Source organism: Bos javanicus, chromosome 11 (assembly GCF_032452875.1).
Source record: "Bos javanicus breed banteng chromosome 11, ARS-OSU_banteng_1.0, whole genome shotgun sequence".
NCBI lineage: Eukaryota > Metazoa > Chordata > Mammalia > Artiodactyla > Bovidae > Bos > Bos javanicus.
This window is the reverse complement of record NC_083878.1, coordinates 796,581-822,679: the sequence shown is the minus strand read 5'-3', so window position 1 is coordinate 822,679 and position 26,099 is coordinate 796,581. Positions and strand designations below refer to the sequence as shown.

The 26,099-nt window shown below is 42.6% G+C and overlaps 1 protein-coding gene across 5 annotated transcripts in view; it reads right to left on the bottom strand.

The window, feature by feature from the left end:
- Positions 1-872: 872 nt before the first annotated feature.
- Positions 873-26,099, bottom strand: part of ANAPC1 (anaphase promoting complex subunit 1) — a 100,469-nt gene continuing 75,242 nt past the window's right edge. For 4 of the 5 annotated variants that reach the window (XM_061431427.1, XM_061431426.1, XM_061431429.1 and 1 more), the window contains exons 39-48: positions 24,526-24,612; positions 22,953-23,070; positions 21,559-21,636; positions 21,139-21,206; positions 20,053-20,191; positions 18,043-18,129; positions 16,497-16,592; positions 14,472-14,670; positions 7,849-7,983; positions 873-2,444 (exon numbers count right to left, since the gene is read on the bottom strand). In XM_061431427.1, coding sequence (XP_061287411.1) covers positions 2,329-2,444; positions 7,849-7,983; positions 14,472-14,670; positions 16,497-16,592; positions 18,043-18,129; positions 20,053-20,191; positions 21,139-21,206; positions 21,559-21,636; positions 22,953-23,070; positions 24,526-24,612 — 1,123 coding nt within the window. In that variant the 3' untranslated portion in view covers positions 873-2,328. Of the gene's footprint in view, positions 2,445-7,848; positions 7,984-14,471; positions 14,671-16,496; positions 16,593-18,042; positions 18,130-20,052; positions 20,192-21,138; positions 21,207-21,558; positions 21,637-22,952; positions 23,071-24,525; positions 24,613-26,099 lie in introns of those variants that run through there. The other variant, XM_061431431.1, reaches the window with a different exon arrangement.

Here is a 26,099-nt window from a genome sequence, read left to right as displayed (position 1 = left end):
TCAGGGAAACAGTATTAATGTACTGTTTCTTTAATTACATCCATCTATGGAGGCAATGCCACACATTTCCACCTGTGTAAGCAGAAGAGGTGGACGGACGGAACTAGCAGGAGTGAGGAACCACATTATGACAGATGCCACCAAGACGACCCGAGTCTGGACCTCCCCTTTGTAAGGGAGCACTTAATGACGTGGAGGGATTTATTTCCCGCCAACATACAGTAGCAGGAAGTGACAGAGGCCACTGCTGGGTCCACTCGGACCCGGAAGCATTTTTCTTCAACTCTTCCTCCTCCACGGCTATGAGGAGGCTAAAATGTCCTGGGTGGTGGTTATACTCTCAAGATTTTCGGAGAGCCCATGAACAGCTGGCACTGACTTCTCCGATGATTCAGGCATGCTTACTCAGGAGTCAACTGTTCAGAACATCCTCTGTCTCCTCAGGAGGCCTGAGATATAAAGTCAACGCTGTTTCCAGACTGCAGCCTTCCAGCCTGCTGAATCCCTGATAAAGCCTGATCACTGCTTCTGTTGACAACATTCTAATGACCGTTCTCCTTCTACATGACAATTCGTAAGTAACTCAAGTCATTCTTCAATCAGAGAAAAGCTTACAAGTTACAAACAACTCAGAGTGAAGACACCAATAGCTGCCCAGTACTGACTTCTTTAGGTCCTGGCTCAAATGAAATTTTCATAATCTACCCTTTTTTTCTTCTATTTTTAATTAGAAGAAAAACTTTTAAATGTGAAGGAAGCACATTTCACCCTCTCAATCAGCCACTTCACCCTTGATTGACACGTGAGGGTAAGACAGTAAGGTCTGAATAGAACCACTGTGCACACTTTTGGGATGCAAGGAGCAAACACCATTTAGGTTTTTGTCAAAATCTCATCGGAAACATTTCTATTTGTTTTAATTTTCACTTTTAAAATTAACTGTAGAATCTCACAATTCAGGATGTGAAAACATGAAATCATAAGATAGACCTTGCAGCTTTGACTAGTTTAAGGTCCCACTGGCCATTTAAGGTCCCACTGGCCATTTAAGGAGGCAGAGGGCATCTCAGAATCTAGACAACAGGAAGCTTTCTTTTTCTTAGTCCGGAAACCTGAAGCTGGAGACATCTTATACAAATACCGTTCCTCATCATCTAGTCCAGAAACTTGATGTGGGTGTACATTCTCTAAATCCTGGGTGGAAATGAACTTTTATTTTAAAATATAATTTCTGAAGACGTCTCTGTAGTGAGAATTTTGCATTTTCTCTAGAGCAGGATTCGTGCTGGGCAGTTCTTTACTAAGGTAGAAATCTCTTCCTGCTTAAGATGATCCTTCATACTACGGCACTGTCACAGGATGAGCAAGCTTACAGTGGTGACACCTTCAGTTCAGTTCAGTTCAGTCGCTCAGTCGTGTCCGACTCTTTGCGACCCCATGAATCGCAGCACGCCAGGCCTCCCTGTCCCTCACCAACTCCCGGAGTTCACTGAGACTCACGTCCATCGAGTCAGTGATGCCATCCAGCCATCTCATCCTCTGTCGTCCTCTTCTCCTCCTGCCCCCAATCCCTCCCAGCATCAGAGTCTTTTCCAATGAGTCAACTCTTCACATGTGGTGACACCTTAGGAAATGATAAAAGCCCTTTGTTGCTGCAGAAAGTAAAATTATATAACAGAGCCTTTTAAAAAACAAATACATTACTGTATGTAAAACAGACAGCTAATGGGAAGTTACACAGGAGTGCAACACAGTGCTCAGTGACAACTCAGAGGGATGAGATGGAGCGAGGGGGAGGGAGGTTCAAGACGGAGCGGGTGTATGTATGCTTATGGCTGATTCACACTCTTGTATGGTAGAAGCCAACAGGATGTCGTACAGCAATTATCCTCCACTTAAAAATAAATTAAAAAAAAAAATAGTGCACATCTCCATAATGCCCCCTGCAAAAAACTGCCTTCCTGAGCATAAAGCCACTTCACCTGAATCACCAGAGCTGAAAGATTCCAAAAACTAATATACACCCCAGTGCCCACTGCTCTACTCTGAAAAATCTTAATCATCAAGAGTTTTGAAAACAAACCAAAACATTTTATTTACAAAAGTAAAATTTCAACTAATTTTTATATATCCTATCACGTTAATGCCGATAGCAACAGAGTCTCTGGGATATTTGAAACACTTGGATTTTTAAAATACACTGAGGTCTGTGCAGCTCATTCCCCCCAGCTATATTATAAAACTTAGAAAGGTTTCTTTAGCTTTGTCGTTTGGTCACATTTTTTGTGCAGAAGTCACGCTTCAGGGTAGGCTTACCACCAGCCATGATCACATAACCATTGGCTGTGGGTTTCCAAGGAGCAGAGGAGCCAATCTCAGCAAGGCCCGCACTGGCATCTTCAGCTGTTTAAATTTGAAGAGGAGTTCCGCAAAGCTTGTACTCCCTGAAGAAATGGAATGGAAGGGAAGGGTCACACGTCACTCAACAAAGTCAGCCTCTTTCAAGGAAGCTTCAGACACACAATCACTTCTAAAGTTGGTATTCTTCTCTTTGAAAACAACTGTTAAAAGACACTACTTACCTTACGGATTTCCCTCATACACTCTAGGAGATGATTTGATAAAAAACTTTAATTTATTCCATTCTGTACTTCTGAAACTGACATAACTATATGTGAAACAATACTATCTACATACACATATTATTTAAATATAATAAATAAATACACCCAGTGCCTCCTTGGTGGCTCAGATGTAAGGAATCCACCTGCCAATGCAGGAGATACAGGTTCAATCCCTGGATTAGGAAGATCCCCTGGAGAAGGAAATGGCAACCTGTTTCAGTATTCTTGCTTGGAAATCCCCATGGACAGAGGAGACTGGTGGGCTACAGTCCAAGGGTCACAAAGAGTCAGATATGACTTAGCAAATAAATATCAACAGATTTCCTAAGAGCTCGTTAAAACCAAAGACAGGGAACAAATGCATAAGAGCTATGAAAACACCTCCAATGTTCTGATACACTATGGACCATTCAGACTTAATGTGACCATCACTCTGGTTAGGTTTAAACATTTCTCCTAGGATCTGTTTCCTATTTGCTCTGCCTGTTCTCTGCTCTCCTCTCCCTCTTTTGGACTGAGTACTTTTTATGACTCCATTATACCTCCTCTGTTGCTTACTAGCTCTAACTCTGTTTTCTTATTTTTAGTGTTTGCTTTTTGATTTATAGTATTACCTTTACCACGGATTACCTTCAAGTGAGATTACACCTATTCACAGGTAGTGAGAGCCTTACGGCTATACTTCCATTTCTTCCCACCCGGTCTTTGTGCTACGATTATACACGTCACTTTTCAGAATTTACAAACACCAGTAGTACATTGTTATCATTTTTATGAGTCAGTTGTCTTCTAAAAAGTAGTCTGAAAGAAACAAACCTTATGTATATACTCATGTAGTGACCATTTTCTGCTCTTCATTCCTTTGTGTAGATCCGTATTTCCATCTGGTATTATTTTCCTTCTGTCTAAAGGACTTACTATGACATTTCCAGTTGTGTGGGTCTGCTGGTTATGATTTCTTTCAGCTTCTGTGGTCTCTTTTTTTTTTTTTAAGATATTTTTGCTGGGCATAGTGTTTTTCCTTTGAGTTCTTTACAGATGTTACTCCATTAACTTATCACTGGCCATGCTTCCTATGAAAAATATGCACTCTTATTTCTGTTTCTCTGTAACATGCTCTTTTCCTCTGGCTGCTTTTAAGATTTTGGGGGGACAATTTATTATATACCTTAGCATAACTTTATGTTTCTCAGACTTTGGATTCGTTGGACTTGAAACAGTTTTCACCAAACTTGGAAACTTTCCAGCTGTTATTTCATCAAGTATTTTTTTCTGTCCCTCTCCCCCATTTTTCTCTTCAGGGACTTCAATCTCTTGTAAAATGGATATTTGAAGTACCAGAATTTCTTCCTCCATTTTTAATGCTCTGTACCCTTTTTTACAATTTTTTTCTTTTTGCACTTCATTTTGCATAGTTTCTAATGCTGTGTCTTCAAACTCACAATTATTTTATTCTGCAATGTCTAATCTGCTATCAATCCAATTCAGTGTATTTTTCTCCTCAGAAGTATAGTTTTCATCTCTAAAAGTTCAATTAGATTCTTTTTGTATCTTCTATATCTCTTAATGTTTTGAAGTATGGAACAAAGTTATAATACCTGTTTTAATGTCCTTGTCTGCTAACTAACATCCACTGATTTCTCACCTCTTTCATTATAAGTTGTTTTCCTGTTCCTCTGTATGCCAGACATCAATGCGGGGTGCTGGATATTTTCATATTTCTGTATTCTTGAACTTTGTTCCTGAATGTAGTCACATTACTTGAAAAAAGTTTAATCCTTTTGTGTTGTGCTTTTAATATTTTTTTAGGTGGGATTAGAACTCTGTTTAGTTTAAGGCTAAATATTTCCCATTATTGAGGCAAGATGTTCCTGAGTAAGGCCACTTGAATTGTGAAGTTGTGGGAACATGCCCTGTTCCTGTTGTTGTTCAGTCGCTAAATTATGTCTGATTCCCCGAGACCCCATGGACTATAGCAGGCCAGGTTTCCCTGTCCTTCACCATCTCCCTGAGTTGGCTCAAACTTATGTCCACTGAGTCGATGACGCCATCCAACCATCTCACCCTCTGTCAGCCCCTTGTCCTCCAGCTCTCAATCTTTCCCAGCATCAGGATCTTTCCCAGTGAGTTGGCTCTTTTCATCCAGATGTAAAAAGTACTGGAGCTTCAGCTTCAGGATCAGTCCTTCCAATGAATATTCAGGGTTGATTTCCTTTAGGATTGATTGGCTTGATCTCCGTGCTATCCAAGGGACTCTCAAGAGTCTTCTCCAGCACCACAATTCAAAAGCATCAATTCTCTGGTGCTCAGACTTCTTTATGATTCAACTCTCACACCCATACATGACTGCTCCAAAACCATAGCTTTGCCTATATGCACCTCTGTCAGCAAAGCGATGTCTCCGCTTTTTAATACGCTGTCCAGGTTTGTCATAGCTTTCCTTCCAAGGAGCAAGAATCTTCTAATTTTGTGGCTGCAGTCACCATCAGCAGTGATTTTTGGAGTCCAAGAAAACAAAATCTGCCATTGTTTCCACTGTTTGTGAATCTGCATAAACTGGGAATGTGCCCGCTAATCCATCTGGACAGTTCTTCCCTCAGCCTCGGGAAATTTCTTCACATGCGTGTGCTGAGCAATAAAGATACTCCTAATATTGGAGGGGGACCCTCTGCAGGTGTCTGGCATTCTCTGTCTGCTGCTCTTTCCTCTCCGGCACTCCATCATGTAAACTCTAGCTCCTTTGGTTCCCTGCATTCTCAGCTGTCGGAGTCCTCCAGGTTCTTCCTGGGTTCCCTCTCCTTGTCTCCCCGCCCCCGCCCCAGTCTGGAAATAGTCAAGGCGATTAGCTGGGGCAATCACAGAGCTAATCTCATTGTTTCTCATCTCTTAGGGGTCACTCTTCTTCACTGCCTGATACAAAAGCCACTGATTCATATGCAGTGTCCAGGATTTTCTGCCTTTTTGTTTTTTTGTTTCAGGTGGTATAGTAAATCAGATCTCTGTTACTCCATCCTGGATGAAAAAGGAAGTCTGTGCTTAAAAATTTTTTTCTCTGTTTAGTAGAGACTATTATGCAACTAGGTGTGGTTTTCCTTGCATTTACCTTGCATAGGGGTCCATCATCCATTTTTCAAAATTCTTAGCCTCTGTCTCTTCAAATGTTGCTTCTCTTTTTCTCTCTCCTCATTGTGGGATACATGCATGTCTGACTTCACTGTACTTCAAATGTCTCTTCCTCTCTTTTCTGAATTTGATACTCATTTTTCTCTCTGTGCTTCGATCTGTTTACTTTCTACACACCTGTCCTCCAGTTCATTTATCTGCTATGTCTAATATGCTAACTAACCTACATAACGAATTCTTTTTTTTCACCCTGCTGGAATGGCTTTTGGAGTCTGTTCCTCTACCAGATACTGAACCTGGGCCATGGGCAACCATTGGACTGCCAGGCAATTCTCTACATACTGAATTCTTAGTTATATTTTTCAGTTCTAGAATTTCCTTTAACTCTTTCTTACAGATTCCAAATTTCTGGTGAAATTCTTCATCTTTTCCTCTATTTTCTTGGAAATATTAGTCATAGTAACTCCAGACACTGAAGTAATCTAAGTCTGATAATTCCAATATGTGGATCACATTCAAGACTGTTTCTAATATTACCCTTTTTCCCCTTATGTCTTTTCATTTTGATTCAGCACTGATACTGTGAATTAAAAATTACAGAAGTTCAAGAGGTATTTTCTTCCTCCTATAAAGGTTAATTTTTCTTCTATCAGCTCTGTCCTAGACTGGTCTTAGGGCTGGTCTGTCTGGGAGGCTTACCAAAGCCTCCACCGTGGCGGGCTGCGAGCACTGCCCTCTGTTTCCTCGGCACTGCAGTGCTGCTGAAATCGCCGCTTGTATTTTAGTGTCCTGGTTTCGCTAGATTTCCTTAAGTTTTACCCTGTGCGCGTGCAGGCTAAGGTTTGATAAACACCTCAAGGGAAGAGAGCACCCAGGTTTTGCGTTTTGAACTCCTATGGTTTCCTCCATCTGGGATTCTGCTCCGTAAGCCCCAGGCCTGGGCAGTGATTAATCCAACCTCCGGCTCCTCCGCCCAGCAGCACTGCTGCTTTTTCTGCCTCTCCACTTCTTCTAACGAATCTGCTTTTTCTGCCTCTCCACTTCTTCTAACGAGTCTGCTTTTTCTGCGTCTCCACTTCTTCTAACGAATCTGCTTTTTCTGCCTCTCCACTTCTTCTAACGAATCTTTTTCTGCGTCTCCACTTCTTCTAACGAGTCTGCTTTTTCTGCCTCTCCACTTCTTCTAACGAGTCTGCTTTTTCTGCGTCTCCACTTCTTCTAACGAATCTGCTTTTTCTGCCTCTCCACTTCTTCTAACGAGTCTGCTTTTTCTGCCTCTCCACTTCTTCTAACGAGTCTGCTAAGTGCCTTTGGGAGAATGCCAGAGTAAATACAGAGCTTCTCAAACGCTTCCCTTCTCTCAGGAATTCTTTTTCCTCAGTCAAGTCCAGCTAGTAGGGTTGCCACCAATGCCTTTAAGCTTTATGAAGATGTCCACTTTTATATTAGCTTTTTTGTGTGTGGGAGAGTCTGTCTAATACAAGCAATTCCATTGTGGCCACAACTAGAGGTCTCTAAACAGTGCATTTTTTTCTGAGGTTTTCAAGACAGCCAGGTATCAATAATGTCATTACACTTTAAATGATTAAATGGACAGATTTTGTATCTGATTCTACAGTCTGACAAATACAGTCAGATGCTAAAACTTCAAACTCTGTTATGGAAATATTCAAATACATACAAAATTAGACTGCTATCATTTCAAAGTTTTATAATATTAGAAATTAATATTATGTGTTTTTTAAAAATATAAACTGAAAACCCAGAAAATAAAGAAAAAAATAAAGAAAAAAAAAGTCAATTAACAGAGAAGAACAACACGAATGTTAGCTTATTAGTATACACCGGTATTTGGGGCCCTGTAAAGAATCTGTCCTCTTCTGAATGGAAATAAAGGTTTATGTATATGGAAAGCTCAGGTAGTTTTATTAGAGTCTTTTGGTTTTGTTTTCTGGGGAAAAAATGTCAACAATAACCTCCAAACATGAATGAAGCCAAAAGTCTAACTAGAGAAAATAACGCAGTAGAAGTTCCTCCTACCAAGAAGCTAAACCCATCAGTGGGCAACACAGGCGTGAAGAGAGGGCCCAGAGGCAGTTACCTTCCAGGCCTATGGACGGCAGGTGCTGCGGGGCCGGCACGGAGTGGTAGACCAGGAAGCAGGCCAGCATGCTCAGCTGCGACTCCTCGCAGGGCTGCCCGCTGAGGTAGGCGTGCACACATCTGTCACCTCCAGCTGTGAGGGAGACACACATGGAACAGAGCCAACTGATTACACCACGGAGAGGCACAAGGAACGAATTCTTCTTATTATTTTCTCATCAAGAGCTCACTGAGCACCTACCATATATCAGACAGTTCCTATGCTGGGCATTAACATTACTGCGGTAAACCAGCCAGAGTGCCCATCACTGCAGAGTTTAGCGTGTTGTAGGGGACAGAGATAGTATAGACCTAACATCAAACAGATGCTAATTACAAATCAGGATGAGTGCCATCGAGATGCAGTGGTCACCACGGTCATCTTCCCGGATACCCACTCTGCCACCTTTCCCTCCTTGCTCATACGTGAGGGGACTGGATCCTGATTCATCTTGGTCAGAGGTTCTCAAACTTTAACAAACATCAGAATCACCCGGAGGACTGATTAAAACACAGATGAGTGGACCCCAACAATTTCCTGGATGGGGCCAGGGAAACTGTATTTCCAGCAAGCTCCCAAGCGATCCTGCTGCTGCTGTTCCAGAACCCACGCTGTGAGAACCACGGGTCTGGGGCTATCCAGGCAGTGCCACTCCCCAACACATTGACTGGTTCAGGGACAGGCAGACAGACATTCAGGGCGAGTGACACACTCTGCCCTCAGAAACGATCAAGGAACGTACATGAGTTTCAGTTCAGAGACACAAGGAGATGCCTGACAACATGTCTGCTAGAGGCTTGCAGGAAACAAATTTCTTCATTCTTATGGAAACGCACAGCTTGTGGCAAAGAACTGTTACTGTTCTGCCATCAGGAAAAAGTACTCTGAGGATAAAGTCATGGCACAGAGCATAACCGATGGAACCTCAGAGAGACGGAGCTGGAGCCACTGCAGTAAGACGTCCCTTCAGCCTACAGTCACTGTCGACTTCCAATTACGTTAAGTTTGTATGTGTCCTACTGTTTGAGCCGGGCTCCTCTGGTGGCTCAGCGGTAAAGAATCCGCCTGCCAATGCAGGAAACATGGGTTCAATCTCTGGGTCAGGAAGATCCCCTGGAGAAGGAAATGGCAACCCACTCTAGTATTTTTGCCTGAGAAATCCCATGGTGAGCTACAGTCCATAGGGTCGCAAAGAGTTGGACACGACTCAGTGACTAAACAACACTTTTTGAGCCAAGCTGAGTCAGGCCTGCTGCTTCTTGCAGATAAAAAAATTCTGATATAGAGAAAAAAGTTGAGAGAGAGAAACAGAGGAGTGAAAATGGCAGGAAAGGTGCCTGAGGCAGTGTGGTCACAGAGGCCTGGGAGGAAGGGGCATATTTACATGGAGGCTGTGAGAATGAGCATGAGTTGGGGAGGCAGAGAATGAGAGGGAAGCAGCTCCTTCACCAGTCCTGCGGTGAGAAAGAGCTCTGTGCTTTCGGGGAAGTGGAAGGGACCAGGGGGCCTGAGTAGAGTTTATGAGGAGCGGGTGGTACAAAAAAGAGGCTGTGGAGAGAGACAGAGGCCTTGCTGGTCATACAGGGCCTGGTGGCAAATGGTAAAGATTTTTTTCACAACTGAATCAGCAGCCTTTGCAAGATTTTAAGCAGGAGAGTTAGATCCATTTACTCTTCAGAAGACCACTGTCAGCTGACTAGAGACGGTGAGAGGGAGATGAGAGTAAAAAGCAGGAAGACGTGCAGGAGGCTTCAACCATCTTTGTCCAGGCAAGAACACATCACTGTTATAAGACAGAAGTGGCAAAATGTGGACAGATTTACGAGATGTTTAAGAGTTAGGAATGAAAGGCTAAGGTAATGGATTGGCTACCACAGAAAAGAAGAGAAGCAGAGGGAGGAGGGGGCAACAGTGACTCCCAGAAAGGCAAGGAAGGACAGACCGTGAAACAGGGACAAAACAGAAAGAATGGTCAGAGGTTTTCTGTTTGTCTTTTAACAATTGGTAAGTGGGAAAGCGAGCTGTCACAAAAGTCAAGAAAGATCACTTTCCTTAAGAAGGAGATGGAGTGCCAGGAACACTACCAGAAGCCCACTGGACCTAACAGGAGGATGTCAGTCTGGTGGGAGGTGGGACACCTGGGCGGCAGCACGAGGCCTGATAAAGGCAGCAAGAGAGGCCCTGCTTTGGCAGCTTCTCGGCAGAGGCAAGAGGGAACACAGCCACTCAGCTCCCTGTCCAGGACTTTCTGTTTCGCTGATTTTCTCTACTGTTTTTCTGTTTTCAATTTCATTGATTCCTGCTCTTAAATGCTTGCTTTGGGTTGATTTTGCCTTTCTTTTTCTAATTTCTTGAAGTAAGAACTCAGATTAGTGATTTGAGACTTTCTCAATGTAAGCATTTAGGGCTATGAATTTCCTTCTTGATACTGCTTTAGCAGGAAGATTTACACTACAAAATTTCAAAATTTACTCTAAACCTACAGTAATTCAGAGGGTGTCTGGTAAAAAGACAAACAGATCAATGGTACAGAACTGAGTCCAGAAACAGACTCACACTTACACAGTCTACTGATTTTCAACAAAGGCCCCAAAGCAATTCAATGAGGAAAAAAGTCTTTTGCACAAATGGTCCTGAAACAACTAGACATCCATATTTAAAGTTAAAAAAAAAAAAAGGACCAATCCTATCTCACCCCATGTAAAAAAAAATCAGTTTGAGACAAATCATAGCTCTAAATACAAAAAATCAAACTATAGAGTTTTTAATATTAAACTTAAAAAAAAAAAAAACTTCATGACCTAGAGTAGGAAAGATTTCTTAACACCCAGAAAATAATAACCCTAAAACAAACTGATAAATTTGACTTCATCAAAACTTAAAACTTCTGTTTATCAAAAAACACTCTGGAAAAAATAGGCCAGGCATAAAGTAGGAGAACATAACTGCAAAACATATTTGACAAAGAACTTTCAGCCAGAATATATAAAAACTCCTACAACTCAATAATCATAGGACAGCCAATTTTAAACATGGGTAAAGGTTTCAAAGCTCAAAGTTTCCCTGGTGGCTCAGACAGTAAAGCATCTGCCTACAATGCAGGAGACCTGGGTTCGAGACCTGAGTTCAGTCCCTGGGTCAGGAAAATCTCCTGGAGAAGGAAATGGCAGCCCACTCCAGTATTCTTGCTTGGAAAATCCCCTGGACAGAGGAGCCTGGTGGGCTACAGTCAATGGGGTCACAAAGAGTCGGACACAACTGAGCAACTTCACTTCACTTCAGCAGTAAAGAGTCCACTTGCCAATGCAGGAGATGCAGGTCTGAGCCCTGGGTTGGGAAGATCCCTAGAGAAGGAAATGGTAACCCACTCCAGTATTCTTGCCTGGAGAATCCCACGGACAGAGGAGGCTGGCAGGCTACATACAGTCCATGGAGTTTCACAAAAGTCTGACATGGCTTAGTGCTAAATAATAGCAACAATAAAGGTTTGAAAAGATATTTTGCAAAGGATGTATGAGTAACAAATAAACACATACAAAAATAATTAGCATGATGAGTCATCACAGACATGCAAATTAAAACTACAATCAGACACCACTATATATTCAGGAAACTGTCTAAAACTAGACTGATAATGCCAAAATCTGCAATGCATCCCACTGCTGGCAGGAACCTAAAATGGCACAATTTGGAAAACTACAGCAGGGCAATGGGAAGCTACAGAGAACACAAGAATGGCAGAATGTGGACACTGCTGAAGCTGCCTGACGGGGTTTATGATACTATTATGTTTACTCTGCCTTATGCTTTAAATTGCTCCATAATAAAACGCAAAAGTAAACAAAAATTTTAAGTTCTTAAACTTTAAACCCAATTTTCTTTGCTCAAGATTAAAATCTAATTGAGATAAATCACAAAACAGCAACAAAATACAATCAATCTGCTGCACTAGTTTGGGTTACTAGTGAGCGGCCTTAGAAGTCCATGTGTCGCCTGTGATTTCACTGAGACACAAACACAAACGACATTCCCAGCGCTGCTGCACAGGCCCTGCATCTTCGTTTATTCTACTGTTCTCCACCCCAAAGCTGCCAGCATCCGGGAGAGGAGACCACATACCAAAGAGTTTTTTAAGTGACGGTCCTTTTTCAATAAAAAAAATAAAGAAATACACATTGTTGGCAATCAGAGTGGCGAGCCAAATCTGGTGAAGGCTCAAAACAACACTGTAAACCACCAGCCATTCTAACAAGGAGGGAGGAGAAAGCAAGTCAGGGCTGTTGTAGAGAGCGCTCTAGTCACTGCCGGAGCCTCACTACATCATACGACACGTGCATGTCAGAGAATCCGTGAAGGTTTGGGGACTCATTTCTTATCAACAGCAAGGGCCCGTTATGGGTGAACAAACACGAAACTGAATAAAACCAGAACAGCAACATCTATAAAATAACAGGTATTTTTTCCCAAACATGAGAACAAAATGATTATCATATCTTTAGAAATTCTGAAACTTTATGACCTTTCAAATCTCAAGAAGAAATCACACAGCAGATGCAGGTGTTAAACACGGGGACTTTGAAATTGCTGTTTTCCATATATATATCCCTCAGGCTTCCTTGGTGGCTCAGTGGTAAAGAATCTGCCTGCAATGCAGGAGACCCAGATTCAATCCTTGGGTCAGGAAGAGAAAATGGCGACTCACTCCAGTATTCTTGCCTGGAGAATTCCATGCACAGAGGAGCCTGGCATAGTACAATCCACCGGGTTGCACAGAGTCGGCCATGACTGAACCGACTAAGCAGCAGCAAGCAGCAGCATATGTATCGTTCACAATCTGGCATACAATTAAATTTTTTCAGAAACTTTTTTTTAAAGAAACAGCTTGTGTGTTAATTCAGGAGGAGAGATGGGGACAGATGGGAAATGGGGAGCGAGGGGCTCCTTTGGTGTTTGCCAAAAACCACTCCCCCTTACCCCTCCTCTGGGCTGGGGCCCTGGTGGGCTCTCCCCCACTCTCGTGCACATCCTTCTCCCTGCTCCTTTGCATCCGTTTGACCTTGACCTCCAGTAACTGGACAGAACTTACCCTGACTCTACAGCTGGGTGAAGACAGTCTCAAGCTAACCTTCTACCCCTTCCCCCTCATTTCCATTTCCTATCTAAATAAAATAGAGGAAAAGCAAGAGCAGCTGGGACCTTGGAGAAACAAGTCACCCCAGGGCTGGGGGCGGGGCAGGCAGAAGAGCCTCAATCAGGTGCAGTGAACAGGGAGACAGCTCCAAACCTAATCATAGTCAAATCCCTAGGTTTTACCACTTTCTAACAACTTTATAGCATCAAAAGCTGTTACTACTGATATTATGAGGGTTAGCATTTACTCAAAGCAAGTTGCTGTCCAATATGTTTTGGAAGCATCAGAACTGAAAAGAATAAAAAGATCAAGGAGTTAACTACTAAAAATGGATCTCAGGCATATATCACATGTTAGACAGCTTTCCACACATCAGAAGGCCCCATTACTTGCCTCCATAATCACTTCTACACTGTCAGGAGTAACTCCACACTCCCCCTGCAATCACAAGGCAGAGCTTGTACTGAGAAGTCCCAGGTCCTCACGGACTGACTCACCGAACTGGTGAAACAAGCATTCACTCTAAACTCACATCAAGTTTTCAGTGTGCACAGGATGCAGGCAGAAAAACTGGGGTCAGGTAGGGGACACACCACACCCCTAAGAAACAGGAGAGAGAGGCACTGGAAAGAAACAGGATCTGATGCTGGAAAAGATGAAACAAGTTTCTAAGTGTCAAGTGGTTTTAGAAACAGGATCTGATGCTGGAAAAGATGAAACAAGTTTCTAAGTGTCAAGTGGTTTTTAAAATGCTACATTATACATTCTCTCCATGATTATAGAGCAGAGTTAAATACATCTGTTAAAGAAGTCAGGACTTCCCTGGTGGTCCAGTGGTTAAGGCTTCAAGCTCCTAGACTTCCCTGGTGGCTCTGTGGATAAGAATCCTCCTGCCAACGCAGGGGCTATGGGTTCGATCCCTGGTCCGGGTAGATTCCACATGCTGTGGAGCACCTAAGCCTGTCCCCCACGACTTCCGAGCCTGTGCTCTAGGGCCCTCCAGTCACAACTACTAAGCCCTACTGAAGCCTGTATTCCTAGAGCCCATGCTCCGCAAGAGAAGCCACCCCAGTGAGAAGCCTGAGCGCCGCCACGAAGAGTAGCCCTCAGTCTCTGCAACTAGAGAAAGCCCATGCACAGCAACAAAGACCCAGTGCAACCAAAACAAGACTCGGAACTCCTAATGCTGGGGGCGCAGGCTGGATCCCTGGTTGGGGAGCTAAAATTTACATGTCACACAGTGTGGCCTCAGTAAATAAATCCCACTTTCGATCCTCAAAAAATGTTAGAGCAGATAATCAGAGCGTAATTCACCTAACTGGAAACATGACATCTACAGCCATTTGCGATTGTACTAGGACTTAACCTGCTTACCAAGGAAAACAGGTTAAAACAGAAAGCCCTGAGACCCAGTGCAGCTCGAAGGACAGGGGTGCAGTGCTGCTCTCACCTTGCAGCCACTGGTCCAGAGTGTTGTCAGTAGTGCATTTGACAACAGGGAGGAATTCTGAGTTCATAAAAAGCCCGCGATTAGGCTGGTTCTGCAGCCGTTCCTGATGGCTCCTGGAGCTGAAAAACTCCAGCACCAACTTTATCTGCCAGAGGTCAGATGTCTCAGACATTTCTCTTCTTCCCAGTCTTCTTACAGCCTTGCAGAGAGAACAGAAATCCACTTGAAAGAGTGAAGATTCGTCACTTCCTTGGTGTTGTACACTGGAGCACTTTTTTAATATGGTCATGAGATCAAGGAAGGGCAGGGGGAGCTCGCTCTGTGTTTGATGTAGCCTGTGCCACAGAGAAGCCCTTTAGTGGGTTTAGGTACATGGTCATTCTGTTCGAAACGAACATGAACAGCCTTCAGATAAAAAATGGTGAAGGCAAATGAAGCTCATTCTTGGCTCAATGGCTCTGAGAAATGAAGACTTAATAGGTCTACAGCTGAGCCCCTCTGGGAAACCCAAGTTGGTACAATGATTTGTCTGCGATCAGGCCAGGGATCCCAGGGGTCAGGAGGCAAAACCTGTATTATTGACAATACTGTTCTTGGGACCCATCTGCCAAAGTCACCATGGCTGCAGCCAGAGGGATGTTCCACTATAGGTACCTGCCCATGACTGCCAAGAGTTAAAAGTTCAGAGCGTAAGAAAAGAACACACTCTCAACCATCATCTGAAAAACACCACTCATGACTTGGTTGCTGTACACAGACACACCGTGAGAAGTGGTACCGCTGTCGACACCACATACTTACCAACCGAAAAAGGTGGATGCCCGACAGTAGGGGCACTCTAGGCCCACTTGGTTATTCTGCAACTGGCCTTTTTAATCAAGACTGTTTGCAAAACAGGTTTGGGGGAATTATTTCCTGCATTTTCCTACTCAGTTCTTCAGTAGAGATTCTTTTTCCATTAGGGATTACCTCCTTTGACACTGAGTCCCAAATTCTTATCTGTGAACTCATTACATCATAGTCACTTGAGCTGTTTAAAACTATAGATCCTGGACTTAAATCTCAGAAATTCTGATTCAGTAACTGTGGAAGGGGACTTGAAGATCTGTACTGTCAAGACTTCCCAGATAAATTTTAGCCAAGTTAGAAAGCTACTGCCTTAATTTAATGGCAAATCTGAGTCTCAGTGATATGACAACATTAAAAAGCCATATGTATTACTAAATAGGACTTCCCAGGTGGCTCAGTGGTAAAGAATCTGCTTGCCAATGCAGGAGATGGGATTTCGACCCCTGGGTCAGGAAGATCCCCTGGAGAAAGAATGGCACCGCACTCCAGTATTCTTGCCTGCAAAATCTCATGGACAGAGGAGCCTAGCAGACTGCAATCCATGAGGTCACAAAAGAGACAGACAGGACTTATTAATTAAAGCAACAATTACTAATAACCTAAGAAAATAAATAAGTTCAATCCTTTAGGAAAGCTGTTGAGCATTATCTTCTGCATTACCCCTTTTAGACTCTTAATTTAAAGCAACAATAACACAAAAGAAATTTTAAAAAGAACTCCAGCTCCCTAAACCCCCACATGCTGACACTGTGACTTCTGTGAGCTTAATCACCAGGTGTAACTGCACATTACTGCCACCACCAGGGCACTGTTTGCTCACTTACTGTTCACTTGCATAAGCTTTTCCAGGAAAAGGCTTTGTCAGGAGGGAGGCAAGAGACCACACAAAGATGCAAGGGGAGAAAGGGAGGAAGCGTGCACTCCTGGTCAGAGGAAGAGGCCAGAGGGGAGAATGGGAACCCTTGGAGTAAGAGAGCCCATTTGTCATCATAAACTCTAAGCTTCTGGTATATAAAGAGCTTTCAACTTTGATAAGAGATTTCTTTTCTGAGATTCTAAAAGCGAATGAGAAACTAAAAAGATGGACATAGAGGAAATCTTACTGTATTGTCTGGCATGTTATTTGAAATACAGGATAATGCTCATCAGAATTAGGATAGGTTTTCTGAACCATACCTGATCCATCGCTATGTACGCAGGTAACATCTCTGGGGTCTCCTGAGTCACACATTCATAGAGCACTGAAGAGAAGAGATCCAGAAGCTCCTGTTTCTGTGGAAAGTCAGAGTCTTTTTGTAGCACAACAATGTATATTCTAAAATCAAATCAAAGAACAACTGTATAGTCACTATGATGGCCCATTCTCACATTCTGCAGTGAATGACATAAAAGGGTAAAAAAGGCTGCTACTGCTGCTAAGTCACTTCAGTCGTGTCCGACTCTGTGCAACCCCATAGACGGAAGCCCACCAGGCTCCCCCATCCCTGGGATTCTCCAGGCAAGAACACTGGAGTGGGGTGCCATTTCCTTCTCCAATGCGTGAAAGTGAAAAGTGAAAGGGAAGTCGCTCAGTCGTGTCCGACTCTTAGCGACCCCATGGACTGCAGCCTACTAGGCTCCTCCGTCCATGGGATTTTCCAGGCAAAAGTACTGGAGTGGGGTGCCATCGCCTTCTGCAAAAAAAGGCTAGGTCTTATCAGAGTGCATGCAATATTAAACACCAATAAAAATACAATCAAAATTAAGTTCCAAGAAACAGTTAAGGCTCGAAGTGCTATAGAGGAGAGGAATGAAATGGAATGGGTAAAACGAGCAGACAGGACATCACAGAGCTATGCCATGGGGAGGGCTGGCAAGAGCAGGATCCAGAAGGGGCACCCAGCAGCCACCAAGATGCAGCAGAAACATTGAGCAGAACAGGTTTGGGGCGGTGGCATAGCAAGCCCAGCTGGGGTCAAGGGCAGGCGTGGGCCTTCAGCAGAGACCTGTGGCCTTCAGCTGAGCACAGGCCCCAGCCCTTACTGGTTATGTGACCTCGGGTATGTGACAGGTCTAAGTGGCAGTATTCCTCAGCAGGCAGTACCTACCCCCAGGGTCAGAGTTAAATGAAAAAAATTATAAAGAATACTGAACAGAGTGCCTCACACACAGTGAAGATTCAATAAATAAGAGGCAGGAAGGTTCTGTCATTTTACTTTCAAAACAACAATGTAAGGCAGGTTATATTATAATCCCACTTTTAGGAATAAGGAAACAACATCTCAAAAAGACTGAAAACTTTTCCAAGGTCATACCCACTTGCAGACAATAGGCCATCAATCCCAGATCATGTAATTCCTACATCCAGTCCTTGCCAACTGAGATGATGGATAAATCAAAGAATCTACTAGCAAGCACCCTTAGAATCCTGAAGAGAACAGCTTTATGACCAACAAAAAGGGTTATAAAATAAAGAGAAACAAGAATCATTACAAGAATACATAAATACCAGTGATCAAAATTAATGTCTTAGAAATTTTAAGTTGTTTCTACTATTAAGATAGGAAATTGCTGAATTTAATAGTTTTAGACTATGAAAAACCTGTATTTGCCAAACAAAAATCATTCAATGTGCCTAAGGTGTGTCATCAAAGACAGATAAGGACATTTTGGATTTTTTTTGGCGGTCTGAAGATAGAAACAAAGCCTAGTCTTGGAGCTAAGCAAAGCACATAATACATACCTGCCCAACGTTCACAGTTGGTTTGCAGAAATATTCAGCAAATGACAGAAGTGCTGGATCAGAAGTGAATGTGGAAATCGTTTCAGGCTAAAAAAAATGAAGAATAAGTATACGTGAGATAATAAAGATTCTTTTCATTACGACTCAAATTGTATGCAGCTGTAATCTACTTTATTTTTTTTTTCACATAATGTTTCCACAAAACCCAAGGCTGCTAGAGCTTCATTAACCTATTGGGTTGAAAGTCTTTTTTTTCTTTTTTAGTAATATCAGCTTACTTCTTCTTTTTTTTCGTACATGCCCATCCCAAACTCCCTCACTATCCCTTCCTATGTTTCTCGCTGGCAACCATAAACTCGTTCTCAACGTCTCTGAGTCTGTTTCTGTTTTGTAAGTTCCTTTGTATTACTTCCTTCAGATTCAACACATAAGGGATGTCATACTTAAGAAATATATTGCATAAGCTACCATGAGCTACTGATTTATCAAAGGGCAGATTAAAACCAGGTGTTTCTTATAGAAGTTGCCCCAAAAAGGTTTTCCCTTCCTTCTTAAACTAACTGAAAGGCAAATTAGAAACTAGAATTATTACTGAACAGATTAAGGAAAAAAGATTATCACTCTAACAGGCCACTCACAGAAAGACAAATGCTGTCATAAGGTCACTACAGTCACGAAAGAGAAAGGACAATGGTGGCTGCCAGGGGCTGGGGAGAAGGGAATGGGCAGTGTTAATGGGGTCAGACAGGCAGCTCTCCAAGAAAAAGACAGTCATGGAGATGGATGGTGGTAATGGTAGCACAGCGATATGAATGTACTTACTACCAAAGAACTATACACTTAAAAGGGTTAAGCCAGTATATGTTATGTGTATTTTACAACTTTAAAAAAAATTGGAAAAAAAGGGTGACAAGGAGTATCACTCAAGGTTCAAGACTGAAAATGGAATATGAAGGTTTTACCATTTTCCACTGAGGTTTATATTTTACTTCTGAACCCCAAGCAGGCAGGAAATGGAGATGGTCTTTTAATTTTCATATACTTGCCCCATGAAAACTCAAGCCTAAACTTATCTATTTTCTTTACAAACTGCATTAGGGTCTTTGAGATGGGCCTTGGTTTATGTCGGGCTTATATCGGGCTTCCCTGATAGTTCAGTTGGTAAAGAATCCACCTGCAATGCAGGAGACCCCAGTTCGATGCCTGGGTTGGGAAGATCCCCCAGAGAAGGGAAAGGCTACCCACTCCAGTATTCTGGCCTGGAGAATTACATGGATTGTTAGGTTCATGGGGCTGCAAAGAGTCAGATACAACTGAGTGACATTCACTTTGGTTTAGTGCTAATTAGCAATAGTGTTAATTCAAGTTAAACTTTGTCCCAAAATCCTTTCGAATACTGACAAACAAAATTCACTGATGTAAACTACCTCAATTGATTCTCTGGGAACTATAATAAAGACTCAGTCCTAAGAACTCAAAAGTGCTACCTTGCAAAAAAACTTTTTAAATTTTTCCCATGAATTAAGTAAATCTTAATGGATTTGAGGATTAACTATTAAGCTAAAGTTTTTTTAGCGTTAAGACATATTTTGACTGTCCCTGCCACTAAATATAAATCATCCTTTGAGTTCTGGCAGATGGCCTGTATTTTATAACAGCCGTAACATAAACAGCCAACAGGCCCCGGGTCGTTCAGTCTTTATAATCTGCTGTGATTAGTGAGTGGATCTACCTAAACAGTACCATAAATGTTATGATAGAAGTATATGCTTTGGGTGGACTAGTAGGATTTGAACCTATTCCCTCTTGTTGTTCAATTTTGGTTTTTGTTCTAATTGAGATATAATTGATATATAACAGTTTATTAGTTTCAGGTGTACAATTATTTGCTATTTGTATATACTGACAAATGACAACCACAAGTCTAGCTAACATCCAGCATCACACTTAGTTACAATTTTTTTTTTCCTTCTGATGAGAATATCCTTCAGTTTTTACCAATCACACTACCTTGAAAGCTCGAGCTTCAGAGTTCCTGTTAGCTACAGTCTGGGCCAATAAACTTTGCCACCCCATTGGATCTTCTTTGTAGGAGAGCTGACCTGCTCTGAGCTTAACATATAAAACCCCATCCTTGGAAAGAATGGACCTGAAAGAAAACAAGAATGGATTTAATACAAGGCATTACCGGGAGCTGTTGCCTGGAAATGTAGTTCCCAATACTATGTTCACATGAGATAAAGTTTTCACCACTTTCTGCTATGTGATTATTTATTGTGTTGAAACTAAACCAGTCCCTACAAGTCATAATCAAGTTCTGCTTTTCTCTGCTGTCAAGATTCAAGGAACCTATTAAATAAGGCAGCATTCTGACTATTTGCTCAAGTATGAATTTCAAAGGAGATATTTTATCTAACATGTATTCCCTTAAATATCTACTGATTGGTTTACAGCAAAAAGAAAAAGATGCTACAAACCTAAAGACAGAATACAAAAAGCAGCTATTTATAGTCTGGGAGAAATGAGGATGATACTGTAAAATCTGTTACAAATTGTTAAACTTTCTGCAAACTTAAAGACTTAATTTACATGCTAACTGAAGTATAAAATTATTAGCACTCTCTGTTCATCAAAGTAATTATCTGCATATGACCATTTCCAACCAAAAGCAATCAACCATCATCTTAATTTTACAAGAGCCATCTAACCAGAAAATGGTAAAGAGATGCAACAGAAGATGTGGTCTGACAAACACCAACTGTCACAAAGTTCCCTTTGTGGACATATAAATCAGCTTCATTTTCTTAGATTAAATCTTTCATTGTTGCTCCATAAGACAATTCCATGACTGTCCCAATTTAAGTCACTCAAGTTTCTCAGTGAATTAATAATTAGGGTTTGACTTCTGAATGTAAAATTTTACTTCCTACAAAGAACTTTTTCAAAGAGAGAGACCATCTTCTTTAACACTCTACACATCGTCCTGGATGAGATGAAAGGGTAACAAGGAGCATTTCACATAATTATCATCATTTATACCTTCCCATATATTTCTATTCCCTTCACAGACACATCTGAGAAATTCAATGCACTTACTTCAAGTGTTGTGTTCCCTTGCTTAAATCTATGAGCAGTTCCCAGTATCTTGGGCCTTTAACTTTAATCTGCCAAGATAAATGTAAACAGTCAATCCAATCCTGGGGAAGGGTTAGTAGATAAAATGAAACCCACGCTTCTCCAAGGAAATGAGAATAAACTGGGCTAGAAAGAGATGGTGAGAGGTTAACAAGCCCATTTCCAAATGAACACATGAGTCATTTCTCAGGCCAGCTCGGCACTCAGCAAAGAGCTCCCAGTGGGGACCTCTCTCCCCGTCAGGACCATTCCCCCTGCTGCTGCTTGCCCACCGCTTAGAAAGCACTGAGAACGCACAGGCTTTTCTTTGGCTATCTGTAATGCTATGTTATTCTGGTTGAATCTACCCTTTGATGATCTCTCTATTCATTTCTTACTCACCTGTTTCAAAAGGTGGAGTTCTGGAAGAAGGGTGGGGGCCATCAATTCTTCTTTGGTTTGCTCATACCACTGAGTGCCCTTCACAAATAGAACAGTCATCATTTACTATACAGTTAGGGGAAAAGTACAAAAAACATTCACCACTGCATGCTTTCCCTTCCCCGGAGGTTGGAGACAGACTCTCAACAGCATAAAACCCCCTCTGATACTCAAGTCTGACCGGACTACCATCTGCGATCCTTGGCAGAGCCCACAGCGCCACCCAGGGCTCCGAGCCCGCGCCTCACCTGCCAGCAGCGCCACGCCTCTGCCCTTGCAGGAGGCCTCTGGCCTTCTGCACGCTGTCTTCTCTGCCAGGAACGTGCCCAGCTTGGCTGGCAAACCTCAGTCCAGACACCGTGTCTACCATGATGGCCTCCCAACCGCCAGGAGTGTTGATAAGAGCACGTGTCAGCTCCCCCCGCCCCACACAAACCTCCAATTATCTCAGGCTACTCTTACTGAATCCAAGCCTGACACTTCAGTGACAGACATTCCTTAATGACAGTCTTAATGAAATGACAGTCACCTCAACTTTGTATTCCAGAACCTAGCAGTTTTGGGGTTTGTTATTTTTTTGTTTTCCTGTTTTGACCACACCACATGGCTTATGGGATCTCAGTTCCCCAACCAGGGATTAAACCCATGCCACAGCAGTGAAAGCTCAAAATCCTAACCACTAGGCCACCAGGGAACTCCCTAGCACAGCTGATACACAGAAGGTACCGAACAATTCTCTGAAGGGAGCATGTGCACGCGTGCTCAGCGGTGTCAGATTCATTGAGACCCCGTGGACTGTGGCCTGCCAGGCTCCTCTGTCCACAGGATTCTCCAGGCAAGAACACTGGAGTGGGTTGCCATTTCCTTCTCCAGGGGATCTTCCTGACCCAAGAACTGAACCCGCATCTCCTGTGTCTCGTGCATTGCCAGATGAACTCTTTACCACTGAGCCGCCTGAGAAGCCCAGAAGGAAGGACATATAATCTGTCCGTGTATGTAAATCAAAGCTCTCTCATCACACACTCTGAAGCACTAGGCTGACGTCCAGAAATTAACTCCCTTCGTTCTTTGGAACGTGACTGTCAGCTACGTAAAGATAACAGGGACATTTACAAACTACAAGCTCTAAAAACCAAAGAGCAGCTGACGGTCCCTAAACTATTACATCTGAAGGCTACAAATGAGCCTGAACGGCCTGGCAGGATGTACATTAACTGTGGAGGCTTCAATTTTTAGGGGAACTCAACTCATTGTTGTCATCTTTTAAAGAACAACGCTTTCAAAACACTTTGATGTGCAAAGACGGATGAGTGGCAATAAAAAGCAACAAGGCAACAACAGAGGCAGAGAGCTACCTTATAGGTCACTTCTAAGAGGGCGTAGCAGGGCATGTTTGTGTCCACATCCACGGGCACCAGCAGTCTGGGTTCTGCAGCCAGCACGTACAGGTGCCGGAGAGCCTGGAGGTGATACCTGTTCACAGAAAACACAAAAGGCCGTGACAACGGGAGGCAGCACAGCAGCCTGCGAGCTGAGACACGTCAGAGCCGAGCGGCACCCGCCCAGGACGGCAGTCCTAAAGGGCGATGACGGGACTCAACCAAAACATGATAGAGAGGCTCTCTTTTTGTACCAGTTACACAGAGGTTCTTGGTGCTTGTCACCAAACCGTTCTGTTTAAAACAGCTGATACTGTGACCAGCACCTCTTCCTTATTGTTGTTCAGTCGCTAAGTCGCCTCTGGCTCTTCACGACCCCACCGACTGCAGCACGCCAGGCTCCTCTGCCCTCCGCAGTTTACCGGAGTTTGCACAAATTCATGGCCACAGAGTCGGTGATGCTATCTAACCATCTCCCTTGTACCCTAATCGATAGCTGACTTCAACAACTCAAAACAATCTTCCCTAAACTTACAAGTAAGAGACCACGCATCAGAGTTACACTAATTTTAACAACAATGTTCTTATGTACCATCTATCATTAAAGTTTGGACTTTAGGGATTCCCTGGCAGTTAAGACTCAGTGCTTCCAGGGCAGGGGGTGTGAGTTTGATCCCTGGTCAGGGAACTAATATCCCACATGTGGTGTGGTGAGGCCCAAGAAATTTTAAAAAACAAAGTGCAGTTTGGACTTCATATCAGGCTACTTCTGTGAAAGCGGTCCTCCCGCCATCACTGGCTGCCCGTGACACTGCAGCTCTGAGCGGCGGCTCAGTTCCTGCGGGCCTCCCTCTCTTGCTCCTTCCCTGGCAGACCACTGGGGCTGCCTGAGCTGAGCTCCCAGAGCGCCCTGGATGTCACTGGGGCACAAGGGGCTATCTTCTGCCCTTCCTCCACAAACAGGAGAGACTGGCTGGGCCCGAAACTTGTGGTGGTTCTTTGCACTCCAAACACAGAGCTGCTGTGTTATCAGATGGCTTCTCCATGCGTAGGGTTCTACTCGTCACTGCCACTTCTAAGCTAATTCTTGGCTGCATTTTCTTGTCCCTTTGCCAGTTAAACAAAACTTCTCAGCATTCAAAGAGGGAGCAAACGGAATTCATACAGACCTTGCCACTACATCAGATAAATTCGTCTCTCAGAATTAAACACTCTGGCCAAAGCGTACTCAGTTTCTCCTGCTGCTGTCTTCTGCACGGTGAGTTTCCCCTAATGATACCCCTGGTCTGGCCTACTTCTGGCCTTAGAGCAGTTCAACTGACTGCAGAATGGGAGAAGGCTAGTCAGGAATCAGAAGCCCAAAGTTCTCTTCTGGCTTAATATTTTGCAAGAAAAACTTTTAAAAAGATTTACCCAGGAAGATAACTAAGTTTAAGAAAAGACTATAGCGAATTTGGAAATGAGTCCGTGGAGCCAAAACACACTCAGATGACTCCCCTCCCCCCAGCTAACTGAAGAAAGGCCGCGTGAGGAACACCACTCGGCTCACCGGTTGTCCGTGCTGTGAGCTGGGAAGTGGGGGTAAAGGGCACACAGGAGGGCGGCGATGGACGAGTTTGACGTGCTCAGAGAGTACCTGCAGGACAAACACGGAGGGACAGGTGTTACTCATCACAGCGAACCTTCAGCTTTCACAGCACACTTGAGAATCGGGAAATCGGGGTGTTGTGGCAAGGTGCCTTGATGAAACTAATGCCTTCATCACTGTGGGGGCGTCAACAACGGGAACGTTTTAGTCAGTCCTTAAGCCATTTCAACATCAGCTACTATTTAAGGCAGAAGTGACACATCACAAATGTTAAATTTCAAAACTTAACATTAGTAAGCAAAGTTCTGACCTAAGAGAGAACAGCAGTGAGAACAATGAGCGCAACTGTAGAGATTACAGATATTGAAAAAGTTATGTGTAAACTACACTGCCTTCTTCTCCAGTTTTATATATACCTGTTAATAGAATGCTGAAACTTACTTCTAAACATACAGGGTTTTTTTTTTTTTTTTTACTGGGTATCTCAAACACTTCTTTCCTTTCTGTAAAGCATAGACATTTCCTTAGAATGCCAGACTAAATAAAACAGGCAAAAGCTATCATTAAAAAGCTACAATGAATGACTAAACAACTATTCCTTGAAAAACAAGGTTCTGTTCATTATCGGTATGATAAACTTATCTTATAAAGGCCATACACTCTTAGTAAAGTAAAATCTTTTGAGATTTTCTTAAATTAATATTTTACTGTTGCTCCAAAACAGGGTGACTAAAGTTTTAGTCTTTCCTACAAATACTTTGAAATAAAGATGATTCTGGACATCACATAAAACCACTGCTATCACTACTCAATATACATATTTTTTATTATACATATACATGTAGACATCCCCGTATCTCTTCCCCTATCTCTTTTAATAATTAGGGTATCAAGTAAGAATTCAGTATTTATTATATGCATATATATTTTATGAAGAAGAGATTTCAAAATTTAAAACATGGAAATACATCTATTTTGACATGAGCATAAGCTAGGCCATTTTCTCTTTACCATTCTGATAAATCCAAAGATAAACATTAGATATTAATGTCAGAAATTTTGAGATTAAGCATAAGGGTTAACTATGCTAAGAGAAATGTACACCTTGTCCCAGAGTGCACACAATCATTCAAAGATAAAACAGTCAGTCACTAGAAGAGCAGCAGCAGGATGGGCAGGACGGGAGAAAAGCTACTCAATATGCAAGCAGAGCAAGTAGGGTCCTACAGCATGTGATGACAAAAGATGAGACTGAATCAGAGAATAAAATAAATAAGAGGCTTATTTGGAAAGGAAAAAATATTTTTAAAAGAATTTTTATGATAATATTTCCTTAACCATTCTTAATTTTAAACAATTAAAAGACAAAACTTCTACAAAATGTGTCAAAAGGAAATGAATGCACATCTTTAACAATCTTGACTTTTTGTACTTACAGAAGGGTGTGTTTCAATGTTTAATTCACTCTCAATAGTGTAAAGTAACTACTGACTTACAGATATTGTGTCAGTTGTCCAAGGTCACAAACTCTAGAG